Genomic DNA, 13,411 nt, shown 5'->3' with positions numbered 1-13,411 from the left:
TTCTCAGACTAAGTCAAACAGGCACAAGTGTTATCAACTTCCAGATAAATATTTAATATCAAATATCAAACTCCTTCAGCCTTCAGTGCAATAAAAGTGTTAAAAGGCCCGAGAAAGAGAGATCCCATTTCTCTCATATTGCCTTCTCTAAACTGGTTTCTTTAAAATCCAGAACTGAATGTCAAGTCTTCTCTTCACATACAAAGTCCTGAATGATCATGTAGCATCATATTATCCCAACATAGATCTTTGCCCTTTGACTGCAGGCTTACTTGTGGCTTGTAGATATTTGTAAAAGTACAATCGGAGGCAGAGCCTTCGGTTTTCAGGCCCCTCTTCACTGGAACAAGCCCCCACTTTGGATTCAGGAGGCAGACACCTACTAGCCTTCAAACTTTCCTTTTTGATGAAGCATAGAGGTAAGTTTGGATCAGGTGACCATAAACCCTGAGTATTTGTGTTCCACTCACCTCTTTTAACTCCTCATGCATTTATATCCCACTGTTGCGTGTCATTAACACGCATGTGTGATGCTGTCTTTAATACGCTGTCAGAAAGTCACGCGATTTAATGGTGGCTATTAAATGGGTTTGGCTTTGTTGTGAAAGAAAAATCGTGTGCAGTAAAAGATTACGTCACATAATACAGCAAAAAAAAAAAAATTGAAATACTGCTTTCATCATGTCCATTTTCATTTTCTAATCTGACACAGAGGGCTTTTTTTTTTATTAACATTTTACTGTTGAACTGCCTCTAATCTCTTCACAACCTGCTTTCAGTTAATTAAATACCGCTCTCATGTTCCATTATGATCCCACACTTGATTTAACCACGCACGTTTTGTTTTCATTTAAACTACATTAAATGCTTCATTGCTTTCAACAAATCAGAACTACTTAAGTTTAAATTACAATTTGTCTTGTAGACACACCTTTAATAAAAACAGTTGCTGATTAACAGCTGAGACACAACTGGGTCATGTCCTGTATGTGTGTCTTTTATATGAGGTGGGTCGGGGGCAGAGGGGCGGTGCTTGCGTTGCTACAGCTTATCTCCGCCTTTCACTCCACAATAAGTTCCCTTAGAAGGAAAGCCTGCCTGCAGACTGTAAGTGGAAAGCATTTTTTACACTCAGCGTGGCAGTAACTCATTAAAAGTGAAAACATTTTCTACTCCGCGAGATTAAAATGCAGCACACTTAGGATGTCGGGGTTTTTTTACCTTCTCGACATAGTACTTCGGGTAAGTGCGCTTGGATGATGTTTGATGTCCGCACACCTTTAAGGATTCATACACAACTTTTCAGGTATAGTGCCAAGCTTCTCCTTGAAGTGTCCATCCTGGGTTTTCGACAGACTTTGATTGCGTTTGGATCCTGGAGCTTTATCTAGGCTATCAAAAGATATTCACAAACTAATCCCCGTGTTTGTTCTGCAGGATAATCTCCACAAGTCTTCCTTTCTCTTAGCAGAAAGACGGGGCAGAAGGAGAAGGTTCGAAGAGGGGGCGTCCACTGGGGAGAAGCGGCCGCTGAGCGAGGCGGTGGAGGCGGTGAGGTGAGGAGCGCACTCAGAGGAGGGTGACGGGGGCATGGAGATGTTGCGTCGCTCCTCTGTGTTTGCCTCTGAAGTGTTTGACCGCTCGCCCACCGACAAGGAGCTGGTGTCCCAAGCCAAAGCACTGTGCAGGGAATACATCCACTCCAGGCTGAACCGTGCCGGGATCGGCTGGTCCAAGCCTGAACACGGACTGGCTGCGTCAGGTGGGACACTGGGAGAGATATCTTCGGTCCTGCTGTGGCTGGGTAAGTTTTCGGGAAACGTTCGTGCGTTTTTTGCGCACAATAGTACACTTAATTCAAACAGAGACCCGCGATCACCCTCAAATGTGTGTTTAATATTCAAGAATGTATCGTATTCCTGCTAAATCCTAATATGGTTTCCGGGAGCGCTGAGTTCACCTTTCACGTTTTTGTGCAGCCAAATGCCACAATATTCTATATTCTATTGAATATATCTATATTTTAATCGTTTAAACGGCCAGATTGGGATTTATGATAAAGATATGTCTTTATTTTATATTTATACTTATAAATAAACACGTAAACGACTTTATCGGAGAACACCTTTATTATTTAGAGAATCATGACGTGATTCCCAGGAATCCCCATAATAAAGCTAAGGTCACCGTTTAGTTTGCGTAATATTTTCCTTTCTGGATGCTGGCCCAGTATAAAAACTGGTGTGGTGGATTTTCTTCCTCTGGGAGGATTCACTTTACCATGCGTGCGGAACTTCCCACCTCCAGATAATTCACTGGAAGTTCATGTTGAAACTCGGCTGCTCAGCTTTGAAAATCCTGGAGGGGGTACACTGTTGCTGATTAGTGAAACTGAACAAAACCACTTGTGCCCTTCTAAGACTAGAGTTACAAAACACTTCGACAATAATGAGACTTTTTTCATAAATAGTTCACCTTTTTTGATAGCAGACTAATATCTGGCAAAATAACAGAAAAACTCCAAGCAAGGAGGACCAGTCTAGCCATGTTCTGACCAAACTCACTTAATTCCAGCATCTTAAAAGCTCACTAACTGATATGTCATATCTGGTTTGTTTAATCTCAACAAAAACTATGTTGTGTAAAAACATTTATGTCACGGAGTTTTTTGGGCTGGGTCAGAGACTCCAGGACGTTATTGGTATCTTTGGAAAGTTTAGCTCTTTTCCTCTGCTTTGAGTCTTTCTACAGTGCTCAGTTAATAGTTTCACTAAAGTGTTTACTGTTAAAAGGGTTCCATTAAGATTCAGAGAGATGATAAACCCGTGTTTTATCACCGGGCAGTGTCCCTTTGTTTCTTAGTCAGATCCGGTGCGTGGCTGTCATACCCTGATTTAAAATACAAAGATGGGAACAGCCAAGAGGTAAAATGAATGTATGTAACAGATAGAAACAGCTTCTGGGTTAGAAAAGTGAGACCAGCACAGAAGTGCTTTAAACCTGATTCTTTTGAACAGTCGTCTGGTTCTATAGAAATCTATGAGAAAATGTCTCCGCTGCTCTCTGCACCTGTGACTTCAACAAACACTTTCCTGATGTGTTTATGAATTCAATCCCTAGTTTCAATTCTTACTAAATACAACATGATGCTCATTAGGTAAATTATGATCCACACTGGAGTCCAAAGGGGCAGTAAAGCGTGATATCCTTTAGGGCATGGCTGTGTTGTGATTGTCACTTATAAATGGTGACGGTGAAAATGCTAAAGTTGAGGCTTCACAACTTCACCAAAGAAGTTCTGAAAACTCAAAAACTGACTGACTGGCTTAATAGGGGGTTGCCTGCGAGATAGTCCAAGCTCAGCTCAACGCTGAGTTGTTGCCTGTTAATATAAATTTTATATTAATTGTAAATTTCTTTCAATTTTCCTTATTTCTTTGATAGAAGAGGTTGAGTCTGTAGATTAGATTTTTTTACAGTGTCTTAATTGCAGTAAAATATCTTTCTGTGAGTATTAAGGAATGACATACGGGACACTTTACTGCATGCACCAAGATGGTTTCACACCTCAGGTGAGCAGGCCATTTTCAGTACCAGCCTCCTGACGACCGGTCAAACCAGCTGCTTCTTATAAACACGTGACTTCCTGTTTTGATGTGGCTACACTCCCAATATATTTGTCATCATTATTATTTGAAAACAGTTCCATGGAAGCAGGCCCTGTTGAGAAGTCTTAACTGACCAATTAGCCCGCATTAGCAGAATGTAGGCTAACCAGCAGTTTATTGGTGATATCAAAATCACTGTATGAGTAATTAAAGAACATTATTATTGTTTCCTTTCAATTAGGCCGCATAATTTAAACTAGTTTAGTTTTTTTTTTGGCCAGAAGTAGATTTGCATTCAGTGAGGTCAATTTCAGCCATTTTCAGGAACGACATGATTAAGGAAATGGGTATCTTTACATTGGGTTCAACTTCACAGTGACATTGTCCATGTTTAATATACGGTCTTTGCTCCTTGACCAAGCCAGGGTGTCTAACTGAGCAAAAGTGCTTCCCCAGTAAATCAAAACAATTGACAACATTTTTCCAATTAGATTAAATACAAAGTATTTTGTAAAATGCAAAGTATTTTATTCAGTAATATCTCTCAAAAGTCATATCTTTTATACAGCATTATCTAAGGTGGTCAAAATTGCCTTTACTAGCCATATGACTAGCTACTGGACGAGATAGCTGTGGCTTATAATGTGTAATAGTTACTTTTAAAAGCCACACAGCTTTGTTTTGAGAGTTTTTTTTAAAGTGAGAGCTTTGACTGAGTTTGCTTTCTCTTGTTTTGGACAGGCGATGAGTTGGAGTACCTTCGTCCCAATGTGTACCGTAACGTCGCCCGCCAGCTGAACATCACAGTGGCATCGGAGAGCGTGGTGTCCGACGCCTTCCTGGCTGTCGCTGCAGACATTTTCTCCACAGGTAGGTCAAACTCTGGAAAATCAAGCCATGCAGATCTGCATCACAGGAACTAACGTTGGTGCTTTCTTAACTGGTCTAACCTGTACTAAGTGGACTTCAAAATGAAAAAAGGGAACGTATTTTGGTTATCACTGGGAAGGAGGAAGCCTGAGACAGACAAAATAAAGATGTACTGAAAGTTTAGAGAACTGAGTTACTTTACAAATTACAAATGGCTAAAACGTTTTGTATAAGTGATAATGCCGCCCGTTGTCGTGTAAACACTTCTTATTTAGGCTCACCACAGGATTCTCCATTAGTGAGAGACATTTTTAGGGCTGCCATTATCCCCCTCAAATGAAAGGAGCTGGAGGGAAAACATTCAGTCCATATTAGGTTAACACGATGGTGGAGCGAGTGATTGTTACAGACAGTTTGGACCCCACCCAAGGAGTTCAGACATGAGTCCCAGCTGGGTAATTCTTCAGGGAATTTTTAACAAAGCAGTCTGATGAAAAGGTAAAGAACAGTTGGCTGGAGACGAGAGAAAATCCAGTCAGTCTGGTCCTCAGTAATGTTCAGAGTTACTTAGTAATTCAAACGTAGCGAACTTAAAGATTATCTGCCTTAATTCTCACAGTTCACAACTGATTATGATAACTTACAAAGGGAATTCAATACCACGAGCAAAAAAGGGGGAAAAAAAAAAGGTCTCACGTCTCAGTCTCATGTTGAAAACTTGCGTATCAGTGAATACAGTGTAAACATGGACAAACCGCAGTGCCGACAGAAGAAGAGAACAAAGAGGAAGTCCTGAGCAACAGCAGATTATGACCACAAACTTGTGTAATCTGCACGAGCACAGTTAGAAATGTCATTTGGCTTTCCGCACGACAAAGATAAACTACAGCGGCAATATGTTCAGGCATCGTAACGCAACCCGCGCAACGGTGTAGCTGTAGTCATTTAGTCATGTAGTCGACACACACACAGACTACACTGTTACAATTTCCATTTCCTGTAGTACTAAGTACATATTAATTATATAAAAGTAAACATAGATAATAATATAATAATATATGTTTTACACCCCTTCTGATGTGTGTCTTATTGTAAAAGTAGCCACAAGTGAAAGCCTTATTTAACTCCAGCTGATTTTCTCATTCACAGCACCTAAAACTTACATAGTGTTGTTTTTGTAGCAGCAGGGAGATCATACTCGAGTATGGCTTGAATGTTGTTGTTTTTTTTGGTTGACTTCCTATCGAGTATCGAGTACAGCTTAATTTCCACTATATTTTACCTTCATACCTTCATGTCCTTTTCAAACATTTAAAATCTTTCTGAACAGTTCAAAAAAACTACATTCCTGACCTATCAGATGTTGATAGCAGTATGAAATATGCAGAAACTTTAGAGTATCATCCTGCAAGTTTCCAGATTTCCTCTTCAAAGAGATCAGACGACAGTTAGAGGAGATGGATGAAGCCGAGGCTCGGTTTGTATGTGTTGGACATATAAACACGACAAAAATAGTCCGAAGCACTGACTGTAAATGGTGTGGCGGCAGAAAGCTCTACTGAGCGTGCAAGCTTGGTTGGAGAAATGATGTGCTCACTAATCTAGCGAGGCATTCTGCCTGCCTGCCGTCCCAGGTCTGGTGTTTGGATTTTCCCCGTTGCAGGCCTCCTGCTGAGATTGGATAATTTGTTCATCCACCTTTAAAGAAAGCTGCTGACAGACACATTTGCTGAATTAAATCCTACTGCAGTTATTCAAGTGGAGAGCAGGGTCTCTCCACTTATGAAATAATGACTTTCAGTATGTGCTCACACATCAGACACCAGGACATTGATGCTTCCATAGGTTTAAGTAAAGATGTGGTTTCTTTTTCTCTCATAAGGTGTGACATGGGGAAAGGTGGTTTCCTTGTACGCTGTAGCGGGAGCCTTGGCGGTGGACTGTGTACGCCATGGTCATCCAGCAATGGTCCATACCATTGTCGACTGCATGGGGGAGTTTGTCCGCAAGAGCCTGACTTCCTGGTTAAAAAAGAGAGGAGGCTGGGTAAGGACGACTTATTATTACTTGTTTGTATGTTTCCGTAAGCGTGTGTTAGTCTGTATAAATGTACGACTATGTGGCAGCTATGAGACAAGTAACTGAAAATGACAGCCGGCATCTGTGGGTTCGGTTAAGTGTCAGTAAGAGCTCATAAAACCAAAGAAGAGAGGAAGCCATCAGCTAGTCTAGTCTGTTAAGTTAATGCAGTTCCCCACAATGACTATAACTTTAACCAACCACAGCCTGCTTACGTGTCGTGGTTTCTCTTTGCTGCTCTTTTCAGTCTTCTTTTTCCCCCGGGCAAAACAGATGACTGCCCCTCCCTGATCCCGATTCTACTGAAGCTCTCTTCCTGATAAAAGGGAGTTCTTCCTTCTTACTGTCACCAGTTGCTTGCTCATTTATAATCATCTGATTGTTGCATTCTTTCTCTGACGTTGTAACGACTTTTTCTTCCAATACCAACCTATGTTACATATTCAGGTATCTGTGTATGTACATTAGGAAACTCTCCCTCCACATATGATGAGAAATATTTTATTCTTTGTAAAAATGTACTGATCTGAGACGGTGAACGTGTAGAAGGGATTTATGGTTGCTGTAAAAATAGTGTGGCGCTCACCTGCCCCTTTTCCCACGCTATGTGTGATTTACTTACATGCAGTCAGAAACGTTGCTTTAGGCTGTTCGAGCAGGGTTGAAATTGAAACTGGAGCTTTGTGTGGACATGTAACTTCAGAGTCCCGCTTTTCAGTTTTGCGCTTTGAGTTGACGTGAGGCGATTTTTCTTTTCTTTTCACACAGCCTTTGTGATACATTCCAGTTCATCACCTGCAGGTCTTTTCTATTTGTCAGACACCGACAAATGTTAATGAACGGTTGCATGTTTTCAGAAGCTTTCTGAAGATTTACCGAGCTCAGGATTTTTACTGACAGCTTGATCTCACATTTTCACTGAGAGCGCACATCCTCCTGTGCTGGGCGTGGTGGTTGTCAATCGCAACGTGTGTGTCTGCGTGTGTGATTCAGCGTACAGGGATTTTTATTTCATTAGATAACAACTTTATTGAAGCAAATAGGGTTTATTTTAAAGAAAGACAGCACATGAACACTTTTAAATCTAAATACTCCCTCTGAAGCAGCATTTTCTTATCATTCAGTCCAAGCTGCTGCTGGTCTCCCTGGCTCATCCTCACTGCTTTGTGTTTTCACTCACAGCTCTTCCTTTTTTGAACTTTTTGGCATCCAGGTCAACTATAGTGGATACATAAGTTCAGTTACTCCTAAGGCCCTAGCAGAGTAATCTCAACTGATCACATTAATTGTGGGCATAAAGCAGTTTTAAATGAAAACATTTTTGTTGGTCAAATAAACTTCAGAATTCCCTTAACCCTTTCACACATAGTGGTCACTACAGTGGACAGCTATTCAAAGGCTATTTTCTTGTATTTGTGTCAGTTTTGATGGTATACGTGCACATAAACCACCACACTGGACACTGATGTGTCATCCCATACCCTGCCACCCACTGGGCGTTTAATGTTACTATAGATGTATGACGTGTTTCATTGTAATTGTTATTTAACCCTGTCATGCATGAATTATGACAACCTCAATCGGGATTTTTCTCTTAAGTTTCTTCTTTTCTTTTCATGCCTAAAGATGAATAAAAATACTTAAGAAAAAAATGCTGATTGAGGTTGTCATAATTCATGCATGAAAATGTTAAAGCTTGCCGAAAGTCTGTCTGACTTTTGATTTGAACCTTTTTTGATTTTAACCTTGATTTTTCTGTGTGTGTCTTTTGTTTTTTTCTGTTTTATACGATCTGCTTTGAGCAAATTGCCCCTTGACGAATTTGGCTCAATTGAAGTTAAACCAAAAAGATTGTATTTACTACTTTAAATTAAATTCATTTCAAAAATAACATTTTTATTTTATTTAGCTGTGATGAAGTTCGTCACAACAGCAGCAGAGGCTGGGAGGAAACAAATCAGTGAAGCTAACTATATTTCATTGTTATTAATCCTCTCAGTGCTTGTCGGCCTAATTTAAAAACAGCATGCTCCACCTGTAATTGGTGTGTCATATCGTGTTACAGCCACCCAGATCAGAATCGCAATATCCTTTTGTTTTAAATTAACTAGAATTCTTTGTTTACAAAAAAAGGAAAAACCTGGAACAAATGGTTCAGTTAGAAAGGGGATGTTCTTCTGCAGAATTGTGTCTATAGGAATAGCCTATCTGATAAAGTCCTGGACAAACAGTGTGTGAAATGGAACGATGCCTGACAACGTGCCTCTGTCCGCGTTCTGCTCTGCTGGAAAGAGCACATTAATGCCTTTCCAGCAGAGCGAACCACAGGCCCGTGCGCTCTGAAACATGGCACCCGAGCCTGTTTTGTTCAGAGAGAAGTGGAGTGTGACGAAATGGAGAGCGATGCATTGTATAACTGACCTCCTGAGTACAAATGAGCGACCTGTTTTTCACTCTAACCCAGAGACGTCTGCTCTGACAGATGATGTCAGTGTGCGGGGAAAACTTAAATAACGTTGTGTGACTGGGAGAAGCGGCAGGAGCTGAAGGAGGAGAAGTGTTTAGTGTCAGAGCTGACACTAAACTGCACTCTGTGGTATTTCATTGTCTGTAAAAGTCTGAGTAGATGGCCTCGTATTGTAAGCAGTGCTCAGAATTAAGTGTGGGCTCTGGCTTTAAAATGGCATTCTTGTGGGCTAGCTGCATATCTGCAGATTGTCAGATTAGTGGAAAATGAAGGACACATGTTGAAATTGTAAGGTCGTCTTGTGTCTGTTAAACCCTGTGAGAACCAAGTCATCATTCACGAAGAGAAACTCTAACCATCTGTTTTGGAAAAACCCCCAAAAGGACTCTTTGGGGAAAAAAAGTAAAAAAAGCTTTTGATGTGTGTCAGTCAGAAGGTTTACTTTCTTCTATTCTATTTATTTTTGTCCCCTGATTACCAAGACTTGGGAGAACAGCTTTCAAAAATAACATACTCTCACAGCCCGGGACAGTGCAACTTAGACTTCAGAGGGTTAAAACAATAGACTGTAAATAAACGATGGACATAGCCATGGTGACATCATGATATGTGAAATTCTGCTTTGAAAGAAAGCTTACCAGCCACTGACAGCTTTGATTTTTTTTGAGCTAGAGGTGTATTGTGCCAGGTTATTGATTAAAGTTAGTTAGCTGATTAGCAATCAACTGAAAAACAAGCCAGCTTTATAGCACTAGAAATGCTGTTTATAGCCTTCTCCAAAACAGTTTGGCCCTCTATGGACAGTGTTTAATTTAAACTCTTAACTTTCCTCTGCCTTATTTCAACTGTCTCATCCTCATGATATTATCCCTCAGTGTGTGAGTGTGTTGTCTGTCCTTTGTGTTTTGTCAGTATGTTGTCTTATGGACTTTGTATTTTTGGGACTGCTTATCAAACTCTCTTAAAGGTGTGTTTTGTGTTTAGCGCTCCCTCCCTTAGAGTTGGCTCCTGGGTTCTAAACCTGCATCATATGACAAGTATTTTATTAGTCCATCCATCCATCCATCCATTCGCTTCCGCTTATCCTTTTCAGGGTCGCGGGGGGCGCTGGAGCCTATCCCAGCTGTCATAGGGCGAAAGGCGGGGTACACCCTGGATTTTATTAGTCTGCTACTTAAAATTAATAAGCAGGTATTTGTGTCTTTGCTTTGCACCCATACAGACAGTGAGGTCAAGTGCACTGCAACTTAAGAAAAGACCAGAAACTACAGCAATGCTGTAAAAGCACACAAAACACAATGAACGTTAAACAAAACATAATAGAAAAAGGGAGTGTTATTGTTTCCCCAGAAACATTTCCATGGTGTTTTGTTAGATTTTGTTGTTTTCTGTTGTATTTCCTTTGTGTTTTGTGTGGTTTTGCAGCATTTTCCTATTTGCTGGTAGTTTTTTGAGTTGCAGTCTGTTTGACCTTTCAGGGCTACCGTACACACAGTATATGGATGCAGCTTGTTAAAAGCTAGCTTTAGCTAATAACTTAGCACTACAGTTTTTTATTCAAATACGGTCTCTTCTAGCTTCAAAATATTTACATGGTGGCTTCAAAATGCCAAAACAAATGGTTGATGTTATGGTTGCTACATTCATTCTTTATATACAGTTTATGACTCACAGAATATGCATCTGGAAGACACAAATATCTACTTGTTAGAGTTAAGTAACACAAAAAATACTTACATTTGACTCACCTAAGCAGTAGCACAAACTTCACAAACAGCTCAAATTGAGACATGTCACATGTTGAGTGGGCCGGATTAGTGATAAAGTGATTATAACCATACAACAGGTGAATTCTGTAAAAATAAATAAATCTTTTGTACAGTTGTTATAAAGGGGGGAAATTGGCTCGAACTGTTTTCTGTAGCAGGTGGTGAAGATGTTGATTTCTCCTGAAAAGTTGGATATCTTGGTTGGTTTTTATTTTCAGCCACAAAGGTTGCCACTTGTGTGAAACTTACTTATCTTTATTCCTCTGTCTCCCTGCAGGTGGATGTAACAAAGTGCGTGGTGAGCACTGACCCAAACTTCTGTTCGCACTGGCTGGTGTCTGCTGTCTGTGCCTTTGGACACTACCTGAAGACGGTCGTGCTACACCTCCTCCGCGAGAAGTGAAAGAAAAAGAGACACAGTGGATTGTGAGCACACTGCCCGGCACTGCACACCACCAACACCACTAAAGCACCCACTGCTTTGGAATATGTTTACACTTATTTGCACTGAGCCTCGTTGATGAACACCCACCCATTTCACAGACAGCGAACTTTCCTCGCGTCTTTGGCTTCCCCTTGTCTATTTATTATTAATGGTTATATAATGGCACACATCGGATGCAAACGTATAAAAACTGCATCTGTGAGCAAGTTTAGCTTTTCATTTTTCATCAAACTGCACAGCTTCCAGTCTTGGTGCCTGTTTTGCAGGGATTTGGCTGCTCCTAGTGGTACCAAATGGTAACTACTAGCCCTATACACAGAGAAGTCAACTCAGGATAATCTGCGAGATCCTGTGGCCATTCATGAGAACTTGGTATTAGAGGAAATCTACACTTTTCGCCTGGGCTGTAATAGTTCATGCTAGATAAAGAGAAAATTCAACATATTTTTGACCAACTAAGGACTGTACAAAATTCCTTGATATCGAGGGATCAGAAAAAACATGGTTTGTGTATTTGTTTTTCTTTTGACTTTGCAGTCTGAAATGCTCAGAACAGCACATTCTCTGTTTCAGGCCTTTATTGTTCTTATCATGATTGGCAGCAGCTTTGACATTTTCTCTCCATTCCTACAGTCACTCTTCAACATTGTTCTGAAAGCATTTAAAGTGACAGTTCGTCCCAATGTCAGATTGACAGATTTTCCTCTGGCCCTCTTATGCTGTATGTCAGTCTACATTATTCAGGCGTGAGTTGCTGTTTTTGGAGGTGACAGGTTTATATATGTCTGCTTTCTCTTGAAAATAATAAAAATTAAATGACAACGGCCCTTTGATGCTCAAAGCATTGAAAACTCAGCAGCAATGCCTCTTACGCTAAATCATCAGCCCTGTTTCACCATTTTCTTTTTACTAAATAAAATTTTACCATAGCTAATTCCAGCGATACAGTTAACAAATGTTAACTGTAAAAAAACAAACAAAAAACAGTAACCTTTTAGAAAGAAAGTCAGTCTCTCATCAAACTACTGACAACAAGGTTTGCAGATAGTTTTTATTTATTTTTTAAATGAGTAACCCTGTCATGATTTCTGCAAAACGATGCATGGTGTGCTGTTATCTGTAAAATGGCAAATGTGACCTTGACCTTGATGAAACAAATTTGGATGGAAACCCATTAGGTGATCATTGTGTTGAAGTGTGATTACATTCTGATCAATACTCCAGGAGGAGTAATCCTCACCGTGGCATAAGCTTGTTGGTTCTACAGTTGGATGAAACAGGTGGCATTGATCCAAACTCTAGAAGGATCAATAAGACCATAGACCAGAGGGAATCAATGCAGTTTTGGTTTTGGGGTGAAATGTACCTTTGTTATAAAAAGGGTAGACCATACATTTATTCTACCTGGTGAATCCATAGTAAACATTAAGATTACAAATGTTGAAGCTGGGATTAAGCTTTATCCCAAGTTATTTATGAATACTTTTTTATTAGGATATAAAATTAGAACATTTTAGTTTTTTAATGGGCTTCGATGCTTACACCAAGTCTCTATGTACAGCAGCTTAATTCATCTTCAGTGGTCACTGTGAGGGAGTTTGTTATATTGCTGTACTGAAACTGCAGTGAGTTGCAACATGTTTTTTTCTGAGCACTTTCATTTCGTGAGTAGAATTTATTCCATGAATAATTTCACTGTTTGTATGGCATGTTAAATACATAAATGTTTGTGAATGGTCTTTGACTTTAAATATGCAGACATAAATAAAATATTCTTAAAGCAATCTGTAAAGTCTGGAGCCATTAATGATGATTTTCAGCTGTTTTCCAAAGGATGAGCACTTGTAAACCCTGAATAGATGATTCCTCATTACAAAGTATTAATTAGTGGTCTATGTGCATGAAATGAAAACACCTGTATTTACAGGTGGGTTTTTTTTTCAGTGTTTATGTTTCAGTCTTTTTTGTTTCATATCCCAGGACTGATCTCTAGTTGCACATCATTTACTGAATTGTTTTCAAATGTAAACTTACTGTTGTATGTGTAGGCTGCAAAGAAACTGCATAAACACTGAAGGCTATTGTTACCGCTGAACCACATTCAGTGGGTCAAAATAGCATGCATCTTTGCAAGCAGTTATTTGTGTTAAACTGTGAAATATCTCTTATAATA

The 13,411-nt window shown here is 39.9% G+C and overlaps 1 protein-coding gene across 2 annotated transcripts; it reads left to right on the top strand.

Annotated features, from left to right (window-relative positions):
- The first annotated feature begins 1,062 nt into the window (after positions 1-1,062).
- On the top strand, positions 1,063-13,022 carry boka (BCL2 family apoptosis regulator BOK a). 2 transcript variants are annotated; one of them, XM_086283059.1, is made up of 5 exons: positions 1,063-1,242; positions 1,472-1,804; positions 4,350-4,478; positions 6,361-6,524; positions 11,071-13,022. In XM_086283059.1, exons 2-5 carry the CDS (start codon positions 1,591-1,593, stop codon positions 11,194-11,196), a joined length of 633 nt encoding a protein of 210 aa, XP_086139185.1. In that variant the 5' UTR covers positions 1,063-1,242; positions 1,472-1,590; the 3' UTR covers positions 11,197-13,022. The 2 variants fall into 2 exon arrangements, with proteins under 2 accessions (XP_086139185.1, XP_086139184.1); XM_086283058.1 differs by having other exon boundaries at positions 1,469-1,804.
- The last annotated feature ends 389 nt before the right edge of the window (positions 13,023-13,411 follow it).

The sequence above is a fragment of the Aulonocara sp. 'chitande type north' Nkhata Bay genome, linkage group LG23, assembly GCF_057382095.1.
Source record: "Aulonocara sp. 'chitande type north' Nkhata Bay isolate Kocher_YH1m ecotype deep benthic linkage group LG23, A_spYH_male_GT1.1, whole genome shotgun sequence".
NCBI classification, from domain to species: Eukaryota; Metazoa; Chordata; class Actinopteri; order Cichliformes; family Cichlidae; genus Aulonocara; species Aulonocara sp. 'chitande type north' Nkhata Bay.
The sequence above is the reverse complement of the archived record's forward strand: the minus strand, read 5'-3'. Positions and strand labels throughout refer to the sequence as shown.

Coding starts and splice junctions, on each gene's coding strand:
- boka (XM_086283059.1), top strand. CDS start 1,591: ATGGAGATGTTGCGTCGCTCCTCTGTGTTTGCCTCTGAAGTGTTTGAC. Junction 1,805..4,349: donor TTCGGTCCTGCTGTGGCTGG/GTAAGTTTTCGG, acceptor TGTTTTGGACAG/GCGATGAGTTGGAGTACCTT. Junction 4,479..6,360: donor TGCAGACATTTTCTCCACAG/GTAGGTCAAACT, acceptor TTCTCTCATAAG/GTGTGACATGGGGAAAGGTG.